The sequence below is a fragment of the Schistocerca nitens genome, chromosome 11 (assembly GCF_023898315.1).
Source record: "Schistocerca nitens isolate TAMUIC-IGC-003100 chromosome 11, iqSchNite1.1, whole genome shotgun sequence".
Taxonomy (NCBI): Eukaryota; Metazoa; Arthropoda; class Insecta; order Orthoptera; family Acrididae; genus Schistocerca; species Schistocerca nitens.
This window is the reverse complement of record NC_064624.1, coordinates 110617257-110638520: the sequence shown is the minus strand read 5'-3', so window position 1 is coordinate 110638520 and position 21264 is coordinate 110617257. Positions and strand designations below refer to the sequence as shown.

The 21264-nt window shown below is 36.7% G+C and overlaps 1 protein-coding gene across 1 annotated transcript; it reads left to right on the top strand.

Moving 5' to 3' along the window:
* The first annotated feature begins 403 nt into the window (after positions 1-403).
* Positions 404-19870, top strand: LOC126213204 (zinc finger protein OZF-like). Its single transcript, XM_049940837.1, has 3 exons — positions 404-430; positions 9882-9919; positions 18076-19870. The coding sequence occupies exon 3, from the start codon at positions 18335-18337 to the stop codon at positions 19649-19651; it is 1317 nt and encodes a 438-aa protein (XP_049796794.1). The 5' UTR covers positions 404-430; positions 9882-9919; positions 18076-18334; the 3' UTR covers positions 19652-19870.
* The last annotated feature ends 1394 nt before the right edge of the window (positions 19871-21264 follow it).

Genomic DNA, 21264 nt, shown 5'->3' with positions numbered 1-21264 from the left:
TGCCTTTCCAATCCTACCATGTTAATGCACAGGGAGTAAGCACACTCCCTCTTCTTCTTGCTACGGGCAAACTGTCAGGTTACCAAAGGAAGGATAGGGCCCAGTAAGCACCGTGTCGTGCGCTATGTAATGACTGATTATGTGTTAAATTAGTGCAGTATGGCACAGTGTAAAATTATGGAGATGCATGTTGGCAGAATAGCTGCTCATTAAAATATATTTTTTAAAATGTTTCGTGTATACATGATACAAATCTCTGAAAACTTGTATCATATTTATAAAAAAAAGTATTGAGAGCCATGTCATAAGTACAGAAGGGTATAAGCATTTTTAACTGAGAGTTTTTTCTTTCTTTCAGTGTCTTGAACATAACTTAGGACTCTCTCATCCAAATGATTTTATCAAGGAGGATCCTGAACTAAATTTGGAGGTATGTAAAACTGAGAATACTGTCAGCATTTGCATCTCGGATTTATTGCATGTAGGGTGGTAAAAATGTATTTGTGTAATTGCTTAATGTAAGGAATGCATTACTGTGAGACAGGCACATGTTATGACTTTTCTTGAGATAAATGGAATTAATAATTTTACACTACTGTTGTGCTATTCCACTTGATGTGGATTAGTAACTGTTATTTGATTATTGTTCTGAATATAATCTGAACAGAATTTGAATAATGTTTTTAACCATATTTTCAGTGACCCTTCTGGAGGTTAAACATTTTGTATAAGTTTAAACCACAAGAGTGCAGATCATTTGAAAAATATTCTTCCTTTCAGTAGCTTATGATGCATGGATTGCAGAAGAATACATTGCACATGATTCATCTTTTCAGTGAATCATTGATATTTGTCAGTTTGAAGCAAAAATTTTCAAAGGTGCCAAAGGTATGAAGTGTGATACTATTTGTATGTGATAGATCACCCTTGCTACATTGATCTTAGAATAGTTACAGTATGGCTACCTCAATCGTACATGTTGAATTACTTATAGATTTGTCAGTCACAGAAAAACTCTAGAACCTATGCAGATAAATCCATGTATTACCTCACCGTAGAAGTCATAGCAGATCCAAATAAATTATCTTCTTGGCGCAACTTAGAGCTTTGATAAGGTCTGCTTGTATGAAGCATAAAATTTAATCCAGTAAAATAAAATGTTGTGGTATTAATTTTGTCCACTTTGTGTAAGAGAGAGTGGATGGTTAGATTCATAAACTGCTCACAGGAATAAGACATAACTAATATTGGGAATATAAGGTACAGTACTGAAAAACCTAAACCAAAGAATTACTATGCAAGACACTGTACGGTGCATGGCGGTGGGTATGTTCCACCACTGTTAGTCATTTCCTTCCCTTTCCCACTTACAAGCAGAGCGAGGGAAAGGCAACTGTCTGTTGCCTCCATACAAGCCCTAATTTCTCTTGTCTTTGTGGTGTCTGTAAAGGACCCTCAGGCACATTGATGTCTGGTGATTATGCAAGCATACCAGTCAAGGAAAAAAATTATCATACTAGGGACACTGCATATGGTATATAAAAAAGAGTGAATGTGGCATAACTGGTTCCTGCATCACATTTTCTCTTGCCAAATTAAGCATTTGTTTGTTAGGCTTCATTCTGTTGTATATGCATGGTGTGATAATAATTTTCTATGGGGCACAGGCATAGTGGTTTTTGCATATGGTATTCACTTTGGAGGATGTGTTAAATATTGAAATCAATTCATTTAGCAAATGTGTTCCTTTACTGTCACTGCTCTGATATTTTCCCACATTATGTCAGTTCACAATAAGAGGTAGATCGACACCTTGGACTATTCACGCAATTGTTGACATTGTGCTTCGTAAAATCTTCCATAAGTAAACGTGCCTCTGCATCATTTCCATGTTGCTGCCTTCGTGCTATTGTGGGGAAAATTAATCTGGAATGCATAATTCAATTTCGTCCACTGTCTTTACAATCCACAGTGCACCAGGAAAAAGTATTTGTCTATGTTTACAAGTTCGCCATCCATGACTGTATACTACCCAACAGCAAACTTACATAATTGATCCCCTCCCATTGATACGTCAAAACTCACAATTTATTGATACACATCTAAACTCTGACTTCTAGAATATTACAATCACTAAATCCTATTAATAGTTTCCTGTTTCAGTATACACAAACAGATGATTTCAGAAGTAACAAAGATACTAGATGAAAAAACAGTAAACAGAAAAATAAAGCTGTCTATCTCTGACAGTTATGGAGGATGCACAAAGTTTGATGCATTATATTATAGGCAAATATTAGTGTACGAATCAGACACACAAACTTTCATTATGTTTCCTTTACAATGCACACTGATCAACATTCACATCTGCAGTATGCCTCAAATGCCAGTTCCCTAAATTTTCTCAACATTGACTCAAAAAGAATGTCATCAGCCCTCCAAAGATTCCTGTTTGAGTATCTGAACCATATCCATAACATATGTGTGCTAATCAAAGCTAATAGTAGCAAATCTAGAAGCATGCCACTGAATTGCTTCAATGTCTGACTGGTGGGATGTCACATTGTCAAGCATGCATATGTTCCAACAAAAAAATTTTGGAAAACCGGAGTTCAAAAGAGAATATATGAAAATGGTGAGATAAAGCTGGGAAAATGAGATCAAAATCACTACCACAAAATTTAAACCTGCGAAGAAGCTACAAAAATAGAATTTTCAGAACTTTGCTTTACGTGAGTTTCAGATAGACCCTGTTGTTATAACCGGTAAGGATACAAAAATTCTCAGTGTAAGAACAAGAGAGGAATTTTTTAGTCATTTCAACGTCTCTTGCATATAAACACTAGATTTCAACCTGTCAGGAAAGAAACACACATGAATAAATCACTCACCATTAATCCATTTTTCAACAAATTATTCATTCATATGCCATGAATTGTAAGAAACTTGCAGACATACTGAAAACCAGATTATGCTAACCACAAAGGAAGAGATAACACAGGTAGTGGAACATAGCCTATGGTCAGGGTCTAGTAGATGCGAGGGAAAAAGCATTGGAAAATTTAAATGGTAACAAACCCCAGAAAATGGCAGGAATTCTTAAAAGTATACAAATGAATGTTCAAGGCTATAAAAAAGTGTAAACTGGGTCACTTGAAACCAACATAAAAATTACAATTTTTGTCTATTACTTTCGCTCAGTTCTCGGCTGTGTGCCTCTGAAAGAACAATGAGTTCTGGAAGCAAAACGATTCTGATTAAAAATCATCTGTTGAGGAACTGAAGGAAATCAGTACTTTGCAAAATAACAAGTCATGTGCAGAAGACAGAAACTCATAGAAGTAGTATGGAGATATGGATACTGAGCAACAGTAATCTCACACAAACAACTGGCAGAATTATGTTAAACATTTGTAAAAGTGAAAAAATTACTGAAGAGTGGAAATGTGCATTAACTGATCCTGTTAATAAAAATTAGATAAAACCAGTCTTAATAATTACATGGAATTTCAATGCATCCAGTTACGTCCAAAATTCCTTAAAAAGCCCTGTGAAGGCAACTGGATGAACAAGTAGGCCAATTAATAGGAGAGTATAAGGCACGATTTTGCAAACTCAATCGTGTAGAGAACAGATACGGGAGCCAAAGTCAATTTTGCAGAAATGACGATGTGTAAATACTGTGGCAGCTTATGCCAAGTGTCAGAAAGGCTTATGATTTGACAGAAAAAGACTTGATTCAGTATGTCAGAGGAATTCAAAATTGACAGGAAAACAGTTGCAGTTACCCAATAGACATAAATGGGTACAACACTAGACATTGAACTGATTGGAGAAATTTCAGAAGCATTTGAAATGCACGACAGTGTGCAGCCAGAGATCCACGATCCACTCCAATTAAAAATAATTCTGAAAAAGTTATGAAGACATAGGGGAAGGAGATAAGGGAATCCAAATCGAAATTAAAAAAGAGCAGTGAATTAACGTGAGGTGTATGGCTTTTGTAGACACTCACTATTCTAAGATACTGTATAGAAGCCAAACTTGTCCTGGAGAAGCTTAACAAAATGTCAAAGAAAACTAGTCTACAAATCATCTGTGAGAAAACTCAGTAATGGACAGGAAACCTATAGATAGTCTCTCCATTATAACTTGGTATGAGGAAGTGTCACAAGATACATACATTAAATATCCAGGAGAGATCATCCAATCACCAAGACATATTTATTTATTTATCCTATTCTGACAAGGGCCATCAGGTTCTCTTTTGCATTGGACCAGGGTTTCCCACATACACCATAGTTACCTAAGAAACAACAATTTTAATATGACAAATAGTATTGAAATGATATGAGTGTCTGAAGTGGCAATGTAAGTAATACTGACTATGAACTAATAAAGTTAATAATGACAGTATTACAGTTGTTGCCACTAATGTGGTGGTGGTAACAGTAGTAATGACAACAATAATAGTGGCAGGTATAAAAAGGATTTATAAATGTACAAGATAGGTTTCTGCTATAGTGAGTTCCATGGAAAGGAAATTTAAGAAGCCTTCACCTTGTAAGAATTTTGAGAAAAGAGGAAGATCTGGGTGGAGCTTAATTATATGCTCCCATGTCAGATCAAAGAGCAAGTTAAAAGGAGCCAAACCTGGGTACTTCAGGACGTTTGTAGAGGTTACACATTGGTGACTTTCTGTTAATGGATGTAATCTCTATGAACATATTCCTCTTCTTTATCTTCATGATTCTTGGATGTGTGTAAGTATATTATATGATAAATCAGAGCATGTGTATGCCCCTACTCCACCCAGTTGTCAGTTACATCTGTTGTGTCTTAAAAAGATGTAGTCTTCCCAATTTACAGAACTTGTGAACATACTTGGTTGGAGCCACATCTCTGATGGAAGTATCAGATGTAGGTACGTGACTTGAAATATGTGACAGACTTTGTTATGATGAGGTGGCAGAGATCTAACATTTGCATGTGCAGTATGAAGTTTAGTGCATTTAGCTACACGGCTCATGAAGATACTAGATACTTTAGGCCAGTGAAGTTCTGAGAACAAAGCATACCAGAGTGCATTATGGTAGGGGAGCAACGTTCTCTGAAGTGAAAGTGGGAGATATCTCCAGGAGGAGGGAGGTTTTGTGGCCAAGGCCACCATGATTTGCACTGATCAGTGAATGGTCAACTGAAGACAGGAAGAGAAAGTTCCTGAACAGAGCTAGAATAATCTGTGCACAACAACACTGAAAGTAAGAAAAATGGAATGACAGACTGCTGTCTTATTATTGGTCCTAATGATGAGTAACCACAGAAATATGATAACTTATTAAAGCAGAAATAAGACTGTAAATTATCATCTGAATCAGAGCCTTGTGAGCATATTGAAGTAATAGTGAATTAATGAATAGTATTGGTATTGGAGGTATGAGAATTGAGCAGAAAATTAGTACTAAAAATAATCCTAGACAAACAGATAAATATAAGAGGGGAAACTGTTTCAAATATAATATTAGTAAAACAAATTGTTTCTTTGCAAAATAAAGACCTGAAAGTACACACAAAATTAGGGCAATAAGAGTTGACAAATTTTTTAGCATCTAAAGTCCAAACACTCCAGTTGATCTGCATTGCAGACTGATCATTCCTATTTTAGTTCTTCACCATTATCCTGCCATTGTTTGTCCACATGTTTTGCAGCTGAAGTCGTGGGATCACACTGTTCAAATTCTTCAGTCTTTCAAAAGTGAGATCCTCGCTTATTGTCAAACCTAACTTCAGGAGTTTCTGGCTCAAAAGCTTGTCAGCTGATATGGAGTCATTATAACAAAAATATATTTTAGAACTACTACTGCAATAACTCTTTGCTGCGGAAAGTACTTTGATTCATGGTCAAACAAAAATGACTGATTGAGAAGCAGGAAAGAAAAATTCTCAGGAAAATATTTGGACCAGTTTTCTGTGAACGAATTTGGATATGGAGTCCCTTCAGAGAGATTTATAGACAGACAGAAACAATAAGAGACAGATTTAGATAAAAAGTGATAATTCTGTGGATGCATCACAGGATGACCGTCGACAGGCTCACAAGGCAGATCTTTGAGGCAGCAAGCACTAGCAAAAGCAATTCAAAATTGGTCATAGGTACAGAAGAAGTTGGACTCTCACAAGATAACATAATAAATCGAAAAAGAGTCAAGAAAGACCATGAAACATACTTAAACAGCAACACATGGAAAACGGAAATGGATATAAATATTTGGAAGACCACAAGAGAGACGACAGAGGACATACACTATGTGATCAAAGGTATCCAGACAGCTGCCTGAAAAACGGATTAAAAATTCGTGGCGCCCTCCATCAGTAATGCTGGAATTGAATGTAGTGTTGGCCCATCCTTATCCATGGTGACAGGTTTCATTCTCGCAACCATACGTTCAATCAGATGCTGGAATGTTTCTTGCGGAATGGCAACCGATTCTTAACAGGTGTTGCACTGAGGAGAGGTATCGATGTCAGTCGGTGATGCCTGGCACGAAGTCAGCATTCCAAAACATCCCAGAGGTATTCTAAAGGATTCAGGCCAGGTCTCTGTGCAGGCCAGTCCATTACAGGGATGTTATTGTCGTGTAACCACTCCGCCATTGGCCGTGCATTATGAACGGGTGCTCAATTGTGTTGACAGCTGCAATTGCCATCCCCAGATTGGTTTTCAACAGTGGGAAGCAAGAAGGTGCTTAAAACATCAATGTAGGCACGTGCTGTGATAGCGCCACACAAAACAACAAGGGGTGCAAACTCCCTCCATGAGAAACATTGACACCATAACACCAGAATCACCTCCGAATTTTAGTTTTGGCACCACACACACTGGCAGATGATGTTCACCAGGTATTTGCCATACCCACATCCTGCCATTAGGTCCCCACATCGTGTACTGTGATTCTTCATTCCACAGAACAATTTTCCACTGTTCAATTGTGCAATGGTTTCACTCCTTACACCAGGCGAGGCATCGTTTGGAATTTACCTGCGTCATGTGTGGCTTATGAGCAGGTGCTCGACGGTGAAATACAGGTTTTCTCACCTCCCACCTAACAATCATAATACCTGCAGTGAATAATGATGAAGTCTGGAATTCCTGTGTGATGGTCTGTATAGATGTCTGCCTGTTACACATTACGGCCCCCTCCAACTGTCAGCAGTTTCTGTAAGTCAACAAACGAGAACAGCCTGTACTCTTGTGTGCTGTATGTGTCCCTCCATGTTTCCATTTCACTATCACGTCGGAAACAGTGGACCGAAGTACGTTTAGGAGTGTGGAAATCTGGCATACAGACATATGAAATAAGTGATACCCAATCACCTGACCAAGTTCGAAGTCTGTGGGTTCTGCAGAGTGCCCCATTCTACTCTCTCATGAGGTCTGATGACTACTGAGTTCACTGATATGGAGTACCTGGAAGTAGATAACAGCACAATGCACCTCATATGAAAAACCGATGTTTTTGGGGGTGTTTGATCAAAAGTATCCACTTTGTGTATGTAAAGAAATTGGGAAGGATGTAGGAATAGGAAAAAAAAATTTAAATTTAGACACTATCTCTTAAAAGTTAATGTATGAAATAGTAATAATGATAATAATGTAATCTGGAAACATCTACCATAATTATCAGTGTGAGGCGATTAGCAATAGTCATAGGTATCTGATTGTCATTAGACTTCACAGAAGTAATCTGCAGTAGCAGCTTCTGCTTTTTAATATGCTATGTGTCACATTCTGCAACACTCTAGACAATGATTTGTTGAATACAATGTGTAGATTCAAGAATGAGTGAATGAATGAATGAATGAATAAATAAATAACTATCTAACCTTCCCAGCCTTTCTCTGACCAGGATATAGGCTACAGTATGATTTCACACCGAAAGAGAAATTAAATTTATGAATGAAATTTAAAAAATGAAGAAATAAATTCAGCACAAGAAAACAGTAAGAGTACCCTATTTTACTGAAAGGGAAGTGATAGCTGTGTAATCAGATCGTGTGTAGGTTCCAAAAAGGTTATATCCTGGACACGATTAAAGATACAAATGTAGGATAACTTTATGTTCAGATGTATAGCTATAAAGCTTTTATTTGCAGAAGAACCATTCAATTTATCATGAGTACATCTTCTATATGCATGCATGTGTAATGGGGTACTTTTCACAATTTGGTTTAAGTTCAGTGTTTTCATTCACTTTTGACAAAAGTTCACTACTCCTTCAACTGGACACACAACAAACATTGAGGCAATAGACTTGTCCCATACTTACTGAAACACATTTGCAGTTCTTGTGTTCAAAGTTATTTTTTTGTATTTAGTGAACCTTAAGTTACTGCATGGCAAGGCAAATAGATGGAGCCTTCCGCAAACCCCGACAAAAAAATGACATACAGAGAGATCAGACAAAAGTCAAGGTCGGCAGGTGAATGTGAGATGTGTATGCCCCTTATGGCCGATACATCAATAAGGCAGCTTATTGTTAAGAAGTGCTCTTTCTTGCAGGTGCCAGTGTGGTGATGCTCCATCCTGGTGAAAAATGATTTTTTTCTCTGGATAGTTTCCTTTGCATCTATCTCGAAACCTTCTGTTATTTCTATTTATGTCAAAATTTCACGTGTTGTGAAGTTCCTTGCTGTACTGATTATATTCCTCATTAATAACATGAAAGTGTTGCTTCATTAAATTACATTATTTGAATAACAAGTCATGACCACCACCAAGAAATGGTTTCTTTTTCCAATTAACAATACATTATATCCTCATCTTTGTTATAACTCATTTTCAATGCAGTTATTTTTTTAAAATCAATCAATTAATTAATATAGTTACCTTAATTCAACTTACTGGAGAGATGAGAGATGACTCAGTCTTTCTTGTTATTGTGAAATAGTTTGTTTAATCTGACACGTTTCTCATTAGGTAATCATCTTCGGGTTTGCTGACTGAATTTCTGGATTATCATTTATGTTAAAGGTTTTCTGCTAGGCTTCAGTAACAAACTTGTTTTAGTGTTATTGTAGCTGTCCACATTCTGATTGCTTCTTCATATTTATTCATTGTATACTGTCTGTTTATAATTGGCCACCTGAATTTATCTGCAGTTGTATTAATCCCTCCCCTGCTGTGAAATGTATGAAAGCACATTCTTTCATTTGTAGAGAACACTGTCCTCATGTTGACCATGTTGTTTATTTCCTATTTATGGTACTACACAATTCTTTGTCATTTATATGCCTGTAAAATAAAACCACTTTATGTAATAGTTCCTATAGCTTTCATGTCAAGCTGTACTTCCGAATTTTCTCTGTGGATGAAACTGATGGGACATTTAACGACTTTGATGTTCCATGCAGTGAGCTATCTCAAAAGAATGGCATAATATTGAATGCTGCAGTTGTGAAAAAAAATACATTTAATAGCAGTTCAGATAGATACTTCTTCAGTTATTTCCTTTGCCAGTTTCATCAATAAAAATCGGACGATTTTTTACATTTTTCTCTGGTACTTTGCCTAACTGTATGTGCCCGAGAGGTGAAAGGTATTTCAGGCATTTAATTTTGAAGTATCAAGTAGGAAATTTGTTTTCAAATAAATCAATGTTTCTATTGTTACTTACACAGCTAAAAACAAAGTGCTGAAATGAAGTGTTAATTTTTACCTATAATTTTCTTCAATAACTGCTACATTTATGTAGTGTCTCTTTTGATAAACTATTTCCAAGTATTTGTTTGGAACATTAAGATGTTAGTGGGTGTTAATACAATTTCATTTATTTACTATTTCATCAGTTTTAAATCACCAGTAATTCTTTGTACTATTTCAGGTGGCAGCCTCAATAAGAAAAGCATCTCATAGTTTAAGGTACGTTTTTATTATTCACTGCAGAATTTTTTTGAGCAGTATAAATTTTTAGTTACTCCATGTGAAAGGAAAACAAACAATAACCCCTAGGGACCAAAATACCATAAGTTATTTTTAAAAAGTTCTGTTTTTGGAGTTCTATTTTTTGTGTATATTAACCATTTGCAGTATATACATACAGTACATACTGACTACAGCAACATTATGCATGTTATCAGAGAAAACACTACTATATCTAGTATTGTGTTATTGCAGAAGATTAAAAAGACGCTTTCAAATATTAGAAGGTACACCAGCCGCATTTATAGCAGTGGTTTGCAATAACTGCACAAACAGAACAAAAAAGCCATTTATGATTAACTGTCAATCCAAGCTTTCCAATAATGAGTAGATGCAAGGTGAAGCATTAATTTTATGTTCTTAAAACATATCTGTTTCTCAGATTTACTGATCACCTAAGAATGTTGTTTACTGTTGGCCCCACGATGCCACATGTCACCTTTTGTTTTGTGGGTTTGACTTGGCAGAAGTTGTAAATAAATACTAGTTTTGTCCACATTGCTGGCATAAGATACAGCAAACTTTTCTCTCACTTGGTCAAATTCATGCAACCAATGCTTGCCCCCTTCTTCATAAACTTTATTCATTTCATTGCCTATCACTGAGCATGAAGTTAGGCCTCTATTTTGGAACTTACACAGCCAACAAACAAAACAATTGAAGTCTGTTTTGAATGTCTAAATTTTCTGCAGTCTCATTTGTTGTTCACTCAATTATATTTCCACTTATAGGCACATCGGAGGTGCACATATAGCTGAAGTATTGTAAAAGTAAAAGGTTTATATATATAACACTGTGAAGTCACTTCAGCATGTGCCTGGAACACAGAGCAGCAGAATTAAGAATATTTCATTTAAGTTGTGTAGATAATGTAGATTTGCTGAGTCTAAACCTTCTTCCAATTGTGCTGTTTTTCAATACACCATATTCTGCTTCCTGCAGAATTTTTAGTTTCACTTGCTTATCTATGTTTTGTGCTTCCTACTGCATGACGACCCTTTCACTTCTTGGAACACAATGTTACTACTACTGGCTCTATTTAAAGAATATGAAAGCTCATCTCACCATGGAATTGCACTTGTTGATGGAATCTAGTTTTTCACGCTGTTTGTGTCACAATTGTTTTCCCTGTTGATGGTGATTGTTGAGCAATGTTATGCACAAAGGTCAGCTAGGGAAACATTAGGAAAAAAGAAAAACATAGACAATTCAGGTTTAATGAAACATGTAATGATGCTACAGACTAAAACACAGTTTGTAATTCATGCTGACTGAAATTTGTTAACCAGTAAAACATTGTATAATATCATGCACATCACTGCCAGTACTGATATTCTGCTGGTGTTAACGAAGTGATCATCTTAAGTGAATTCATGTTAAGCATGATGTTTGAAATATACAAGATGGTTCATTATTATTCATAAGTAAAAATATTACAAAGCAGTTATGTTATTAACACATTCTATAAAACAGCTGGTTTGTGTGTCTGTTCTTTAATAAGAGTGTACTTCTTTTATACAGAAGAGTAGGTGAGGTGTCAGCAGCTGTATAGTGCTAACTATTGTAATTGAAAATGACATGGAAGTCAAACAAATTCAATGTGATGGGTACAGGCTAATGTCCTACCCTGTAGAACAAGTAAGAGGAAAGGGTGAGTGGTTATATATCCAAAACCTGGAGTCAAGTTTCAGCCCCTTCAGATTAATGAATGTTGGAGTGCACAACTCTTTGATTACTGTGTCAGTAATGTGGATTGGGAAACAAGCTTGTTGTATTCACAGTTTACAGGCCACCATCTTGTTCTTAAATTTCATAAAGCAGCTGTAGTCAGCTTTATTAAGGCCATGAAGACTTAACTGGTGACTCATTTTTTGTGACATGTGTGAAGCTACTAACCAAGGACACCTAGAATCCTCTATGTCTGAATATGGGAAATATAACACAGTACAATTCCCCAGAAGGACTTAGTCAAACATTGCAAATTTGGTTGATTTTGGAGCAAAACTGATAGTGATTTATCTGACCATGACAGTAAAATGAATATTGATCAGTTGTGCTTAGATCATTGGGGGAAACTATTGTCATCGCAGATTTAGAGGAAAATTACATGACAAATGTTATCAGTAGGTATATAAGGGGCACAGTGTGGATGGACAGTTAAACTTTGTGTTAATAATTTTCCTAGTATTCTTATTCGGTAAACCACCACAATACTGACTGGAAGTAAGAGCAAGAGATGAATAACTCCTTGGACTTAATTACTTGTGCAAGGTAGAGAGAGCTCTACCTACTTCAGAAGACAAACTGTGATAGTGAAATATTCTGCTATACTGTCTGTAGTGCACAATCAGATCTTCCTTTGTGCTCAGTAAAGCTCTTTTTTCCTGTCACAAGATGTTCTCATCCCAAATTGTAGCTATGCCTTTTTGGTGTTTGAACTGTAGTAGCCACTTGACCTGTTGTGTAAAAAGGCTGGATTGATGAGGTTGCAAAATCATTTTTAGGAAAAAATTCAATTCTGCATTTACTGTGTATATCCATGGTGAACATTTACCATTTTTCACCTAGTAAATGCTCACAGATGAGTGTGACTGCTGTGTCTAGATTTAAACCTGTTCCTTGCGAAGCACTGTGAAATAAGAGATTAATATCTCTGGTTAGGCCTATATGATAAGCATCACACACCCTTCAGCAATGTTCTGAGGTGAGTCACACAGTTGTTTTGAAAGCATTGGATTTCTGTGGTATCCTAGCAATGGATTCTCTGGTATCGTAGCAATGGACCGACTGCTGTACCTACAATTGAACCAATGTGATGATTCCATTTGGTATCTCCTCATATTGCTACACTCAAGAATATATGAGAGTAGTGATAGGATACTATGTTTCTCCTTTTTGTGAAATACACTATTTTTAGTCGTAATGTTTGAAGCTAGCTGTCAATCCTTGCACCACTTCAAAATTTTATCTGGGTACAAGCTGATACATTATTTTAAGTTCTTTATCATTGACAGAGCTAGTAATTATATGTGCCTGTACAGTTGTGGATAGTTTTGCCTTTTATCTGTCTTGGCTATGAAACTGATCAACAATACTGTTCATTATAGTTTACCTACATTTCTATATTCTTATTTATAATAACTTCTACTGGTGCATTACTCTTCTTTTTTCCGTATTCACCTGACCAGAAATGTTCTTCTTCCTCCCATGCACCACACTAATTCCCACCATATCAAACTTCAACTTATCCATTTCTCATTTCATGTTATCTGACTCATCGAATCAATCAAGGGACTTCACATTCCACACTCTGACTTGTAGCGATATTGTTTCTTTCACCTGATGATATCCACGAGTGTAGCCCCCTCCCAGAGGTCTTATTGGGAGGCTATATTGCTGCTGGAATATTTTACCCAATTGGATGTCATGATCATTAAACTATACAGCAGAGCAGCATGTGGTTATAACAGGTGTAGTTCCCCTTGCTTTTAGCTGTTCGCAGTACTAACATAGCAAGGTCATGTTGGCTAATGGTACAAGACCAAATTGTATAATCACCCAAACCATTCTGCATTTACATCTACATAGATACTCTGCAAGCTAGCATATGGTATGGGGGTGGCTGGTACCTTTATTACTAGAAAGACTTGCCATCCATCTTCATTAACCAAATGTTAGTGTGTGGACCCTCCCTAGATATCCTTCCATTGCAGTTTTATGTACTTTGTGTGTCTGTCTGTTTTGTTAAGGCATGCATGTCACTTCACTTTGCCAAGATAAATGTTTCATATGGTAAGTGGGTGCCACACAACTGAAACATGTGAAATAATTTAGCTATTACCAAAAAGTCACAAAATTAGGAAATCATGACATTGTTCCATGGAGATGCTGATAGACTTTTTAATTGTACACTTAATATCATATATTCTCACTACATTCTTTAGTAAGTTATTGGTTAGCATACGTTATTGTTTGGAAGTTAAACAGGAATTAGGACTGGCTGGTAGAAATGAGGCAACACATACTTGAGGAAAATTATGAATAACTAAAATGGTAAGCTGCAGTTAAAAGATATAATATTAAACTCAAGTTCATAAAGGTTAACAGTATGTGTAACTGCTCATGTAATCAGCTTTGAGATAATGCCATAAGTCCCAAATATCACAAGCTTTGTTGTACTGTCATTTAAGGGGCAAGAACTACATGATAAATACCAGAAAGCTGCATATGAATCAGGAACATGTGTTGCAACAGTTGTACCAACTTGAACCATGACTGTCCAGCAATAGACTAGGATACCTGCGTGTCACTCACTTTTGTTATGGGAAGGTTGTTCCAATGAGACATCTTGGTATATTCAGTGTTGGAACTTTTACTAGCAAAGTCTTCAAGAACACATTTGATGGCGACTTTGGGGTTGTGGCAGCTGATGGGGGTGTTACTTGATGTTCTACTCTATCGCAACAGAACAAGATAGAAAATACTTGAAACCTAAATCCACCACCATACTCATTGGAGAAAAAACATAAATGAAATAACGACTGTCAAAATAATGAGACTTGATGCTTCCAGAGCATCAGGTACAAATACCCTATCCCATGAATCACAAGTGGACTCAGCCCCTAGATGCAAACATTGATGGTTTTGTGTTGGAACCACCAAGTTCTACAGTGAAAACCCTAAAATTGTCATCTCCCTAATCAATTGTAGTAATGACACAAAAGCTTATCATTGATTTAATTATTTCTATACTGCAATGGAACATTCATAGTTCGATAGCACATGTGAAGTAAATGAAACTTTTTATTTGTAGACAGTCACAGTATTTCACGTGAGTCACTCTGTAAATGTGCAATACTCCCATGCTGTCAGGGCACAGTATCTGACTGGTTGCCACTGTGGGTAAGGATTGCTGAATGGACAACCTGTGTTTTTGGTGTGTGTGAGGCTAAGTGAGGACTGAGATCAGACACTAGCTGTATGAATTCTTAGGGGAGTTACTCAATGATAACAATAGATTTTGTTTTGATTTGCCAAGATTCTCTTTGCAAGAAGCATTGCTAATATTATCCTAAAATTTTGCCAGCCATTTCATTTGTAGGAGATATTAATGTAAGTAATATGCAGGTGTAATGCCAGCATCTCCTGGTGGGTAGTGAGATGAGCTGTGTGTTCTAAATACAAGTGCTAGAATTTACTAGAGTACAGTTATTTGTTTTCTCACAACTAATCTCTAATCCTGCTTAATTATAATTGTAACCTACACACATAAGCATGTCAAAAGGAGGTCACTGAGGTGGGTACCACATAGAGCAAACAGAGGATTGTTATACCATCTGCTGATACTCAAAAATGCTTACATCTTGCCAGACTATGATTATTGCAAGGTAGATTCACCACACTGTTGGTGCACTTGTCCTGTTGTGGAAGTAAGTGTCAACCCACAGTATTCACCATCTGCAAAGCTTGGAGATAGTTCCAATGTTGTTCATCTACAGTGAATATTTAGCACAGAACAGCTGTCTACATCGTTTCTTTTGTCATCTGGGTCAACAAAAATGTTAGTAACAATGAGGAGGATTTATTATTGTTGTGATAACCCATAAAAATCCTGTATCAGGCAGGAACAAACCTAAACACCAGAGGGGAGAAAAGGCAGTAGCTCAGACAGTGTTGATGTAATGCCACAAGAAACCCAGATATGACTTATTATTTTCAAGTAGTGCTACATAACAGCTGAACTAGTAGGAAAATTTCAGCTTTATGTGAGAAAGCAATCGTGCCTCTTCTGCTGAACCCAGGAGAAAATGATACATTGCACAATAATTACTGTAAGGTGGCCCTCACCAACAGTAAGCCAACTGACAACAAAAATTCTATCAGCATGTGCCATACATGGTCTGTAGAATCCAAGAAACTGGGCACTCACATCCAGTGTACATTTGAAGGATATTGCTCCATCCTGAGAATGTGAATGGCTGGAATACGCTGCCTTTCCCTAATCAGATAATATGATGGAACAGTGTGTAATTGGGGCTGTGTCCTCCTTGTATATGTGTTGATAGGAGTGTTTGGGCAAAGGCAGTGCCTGCCATCTATGTCATCTGTAAGCTTTGAAAGTGGGAGGTGTTTCCAGCCACTTTGATAATGGGCACACCAGGCATCTACTCTTATAATATGGCCTATGTGGAAGCAACTGTGTAAGTAATATACCTACATAGGGCATACCAAAAAGGTGGTTCTTTTAAAAAAAATCAGCGTACAGTACTGTAGTCAGTGGGATATAATATTCTACATTAACTTAGTGTCTGGAGATTTTAGACAGAAGCCCATTTTACTGAGAGGTTCTCTTAAAGAAAGTTTTCCGGTGTATGTCATTATTGACACAGTGTATAACTGTTCTACGCAATGTAGTGATTAACTGCAAAGGTTTTTATTAATCACATAGAAAATAACTTCTACTGTAGTCTGATTAAAACTACTTCATAGCTGATGTGTGTCACTTGCCACTGCAATATTGCTAAATCCACTGGCAGCTACATTGCTTGGTTATTGGCAACACACAAACACAGCTGATTTTAAGTGACCTATGACTGTGGCAGATGACAGGTTTTGTAGCATTGAAACAAACTCATGTCCTAACCTTACCACAACTATGTGATCTGCAGTATATCTGAGAAATCAGCAATCAACAATCTGCAGCACAATTGAGATCATGATCATTTTGTTCAGAGCTTTTAAGGCTAACCTGTATGACCGAACTGAAGACTGAAATATTTCTTAGTATGTTTCTTTGCACAGCCATCTTCTCCAGCAAAGTTTCAGTTTTTGATGAAAGCAAACTGTAATTTCTCACTGTCATTGGTTACTTGAAACCATATATCCATCAAAAAGCAAAATAGTCGAAAGCAGCAATCAGGATAGAATAATAGCACAGAAGTATGTGCATGCTCCTACCCACCCACAGCCATATCCACACTCAAACGACCTCATTGGGAAGCTCAAAGATGTCCGTTTTCATTGTGATGGAATGGGGTAGCTGCAGGTGGAATGATTGGACCCAGATATCACACGGATGGACCATGCACCTACTGCAATTACTTGCTCTCTGAAGACTATGGTAGGATTTGCTGTACATGATTCGTGCTGATGTCACCATTGATACGTTTGTTTGATTCAGTCAAGGATGTTTTGGAACTCCAGGGGACCAGATATTGAGTAGTTGTAAAGATAATTTTGAATGGGAGGCTGTAACTTTATTGGCATCCTCCCTGCCAGACAGTATGTCAATTAGAAAGGGCTACACGTAAGCCGTGCTGCTAACAATACATATGTAATGTTGTAATAATTTGTGTGTGTCATTCACATTTGTTCACCAGTGTGGAAATTTATGTATGTGTTCCTTCATTTATTGACCTGACATTACTTCTTATGTATGTACAGGTGTTGTCCACATGGTTGATGGCCATACCACCTAGCCAATAAGAAATGTGATGTTGGTGGTAGTTGGTGATTAATTTGGAGTCAAATAAAATGCCATGCTTTATTGCTTTCAGAAATAAATTGATCATTGGTGGTTTTAAGAATTTTTACCCAAAGCCTAAAGTGTCCTCCAAAACACAGAAAAATCCAATATGGAGAGAGTGATTGGTTTTTATTTTAAAATCATAGATTACTCTTATTTCTTGTTTCCCTTTATCTTTTGGTGGATATTTTTATGTCAAAAGCTAGAGGATATTATTTCTAATAAATGTAATAATTTGGTGTAACAGATTGTAGAACAGTATTTTAAAAATAGTGCAAGATTTTTAATAATAGAATCTACTAGTGAATAAGGGACCCAGTCAGCACTGAATGAGACTGGGTGTTATTCAATTTCCTGTGATCATTTGCTTTATAAAAATGTTCCATATTAGGAAAATTCTATCATTCTGATAGAATGTCATGACAATTTTAACTCGCTTACATTTACTGAATAAGTTATCTGTGATGGCCATACATTTTTATCTTTTGATTTATAAGCCCTGATTTTGTGGATGGTGAAATATTTTGTATTGTGTAAATCAACATTTCACAAGTCTTTCCTCCTTCCTCAGTTTCATTCAAAGTGCTGGTGACAGCTGTGACATTCCATATCAAGAAACATTACATCAAGGAGTAGTCAATGACAAGCTGGAGATACATGCAGAGAAGTCAACAGATTTCATTGTGTCTCACAACTGTACCAAAGTACAGACTTCACAAGAAGACGGCTTATGTGGCACAAGATTAAGTTGTAGCATCAGGGAAAAGGAATTCCATAAGTTTAACTGTAGTTTCTGCCTACAGAGCTTCCCTTCAAAATACAGACTCATAATGCATATTTTCATCCACATTGACGGTGTGCAGGCACCTGCATTTGTGTGTAAGTCATGTGGTGAGGTATTTCCCACTGATGACTACTTGAAAGAACATTTGAGAATGAGGGAGGGTGACCAAGCATTATGTACTACCAACAGTGAGAAACTTGAATGCAGTGATTATCATGAAAACAATATCTCCTTCGAGTGTGTACAAGAAGGAATTGTGGAACAGACTGATGAGCCCCCTTCATACAAGGTACCCAGGAAAGCTTTTAAAAAATCCTTTAATGAAATATGTAATACACATAATGTGAAAGAAGCTGAAGAGAAACTCGAAAGATGTAATGAGTGTGGAATTTTATGTACAAGTGACCACGTTCATGTCCACACTGTGCTAAGTGCAAAGAGACATCACAAATGTGATGTTTGTGGTAAAATGTTTACTCTGTTATGCAATCTTAAGATTCATAGTTTAATACACACTGGAGAGAGACCCCATGTATGCGATGTTTGTGGAAAAGCTTTTACTGAAAGGGGCAATCTCAAGAAACATGAATTAATACACACTGGACAGAGACCACACAAATGCGAAGTCTGTGGAAAATCATTTACTCAGTCGGGCCATCTCAAGGCTCACAGTTTAATACACACAGGAAAGAGACCACACAAATGCGATGTCTGTGGAAAATCATTTACTCAGTCGGACAGTCTCAAGACCCACACTTTAATACACACAGGAAAGAGACCACACAAATGCGAGGTGTGTGCAAAATCGTTTTCTCAAAGGGGCAGTCTCAAGAAACATGAACTAATACACACAGGAGAGAGACCCCACAAATGTGATACTTGTGGTAAATTATTTCATGTATTGAGCAATCTCAAGGCCCACAAGTTAATACACAGTGGAAAGAGACCCTACAAATGTAGTATTTGTGGAAAATCTTTTACTCATTGGGGCAATCTCAAGAAACATGAATTAATACACACTGGACAGAGACCTCACAAATGCGATGTCTGTGGAAAATCATTTACTCAGTTGGGCAATCTCAAAACCCACATTTTAATACACACTGGACAGAGACCACACAAATGCGATGTGTGTGGAAAATCATTTACTCAGTCGGGCAATCTCAAGAAACATGAATTAATACACACAGGAGAGAGACCTCACAAATGTGATACTTGTGGTAAACTATTTAATGTATTGGGTAATCTCAAGGCCCACAAGTTAACACACAGTGGTAAGAGACCCTACAAATGTAGTATTTGTGGAAAATCTTTTACTCATTGGGGCAGTCACAGGAAACACAAATTAATACACACTACATAGAGACCACTCAAAGTATTGTTGAGGTCTGTAGACCTACACATATTCATAGCAGACCACACGTGTTTTACGAAAATTGTTCACAAAAAATATGACAAATCCATTTCCGCAGCTTCACATTCTAAGAAGTTAGATACTAAATACAACATATGAAGCGCACAATTGTGATTTTTTGTTGCAAATGCTCCATGCTTTAATGATCGGGCTACCTGAAATTTGTGCATTGACATATATCTTTTACTCGTTTAAGGAAGAATTTCTGTGCAGTTGTCAGGACCCCATATTCTTCAGGAGAATGTACCAGTATGCTGCTAATTATTTGAAAGAAAGTGCCATTTCAATCTTCATGAAGCTGTATCCACTACCCAGGCGACAGCAGAAATGTGTTTACTACACATTCATAATTTAGGATATTTATCTCAAGAATGGACAAAGATATAGAAATCTCTTGATTATGCGAACATATTATGGAGGTATGCGTCCTTAATAGTAATGCTATTTGTGTGATCAATAATATGCATCCATTAGGAAATAACTGATTGTGGCAAGTATGCAGAGATAAGGGAAAAATTATAATCATCTGCCTAGTAGCATTTTGATTGACCTACAGACTGCAATACAACAGTGCATCTCTATGGTATGGACTCATTAATTCCTTGTAGGTATGCAGTCCAATCTCAATTATCCTATTTGTATTGCTATTGTAACTGACAACATTGTTAGATCAACATGGGAATACAAAGCTGATATATAACTTGGGGCCTCATGTTCAACAGTGTCTGCTTAATAGCTTGAAACTCTCGAGCCTGCTCAAGCATTTTCTCCTGTCTCCACAGATTGCCATCCATCCCACTTTACAGAGCAGCTAGGTTCTGATCTGGTTGTTCTAGATATTGCATGGGCATCCTACAACTTTTGTCAACTTGTGGTTTCACCATCCTTCAACAATGTTCCATAGAGGCTCACGATAGAAGCATCTGCACAGCCAACCACATTCGCTGCTTCTGAGATGCACTTACCCAGCACCAGGCAAAACCATCTGCTCTTTGGTAAAGTTATTTATGCCATTTTTTCACATGCTGTCACTAGAATGGTAACCACTCATTTCTGGTTGTATAGTTTCATTACTACGTGACATAGCCACAATGCCGCTGGGTAGCAAACACTCCTCCTACGGAAGTGAGTATAATGATTTGGATCAACAGTGTATCTTGACACAAATACGGTCTTTTGGTAAATTGTGTAGTAATTCAATTTTTCTGCTTTGTTAAATTTTATGTCAATACACTATTGCCAGTTCAAGTGCCGTATTTCTTGTGAAAAATTTTTGTATTACAAAGCTCTGTACATTAATTTTATACATCAAATCTTTTAATTATTTGTCTGTTTTTAAATATCATGTAACTACTGTACAAACATCAGATAATAATTCCAATTGTTTGTAGAAACACAAGGACAGTTGAAAGAGCTCAGTGTGATTTCTAGGTTATGAATTTAATCCAAATGCATAATTTTTATTGTAATAAGTTAATTTATCAAATGTACTTTCTTTCTAATTGCTTTGTTTTAATTTGATTTTTTAGTTGTCTTTTATCTGCTTTAAACATGATTTCATA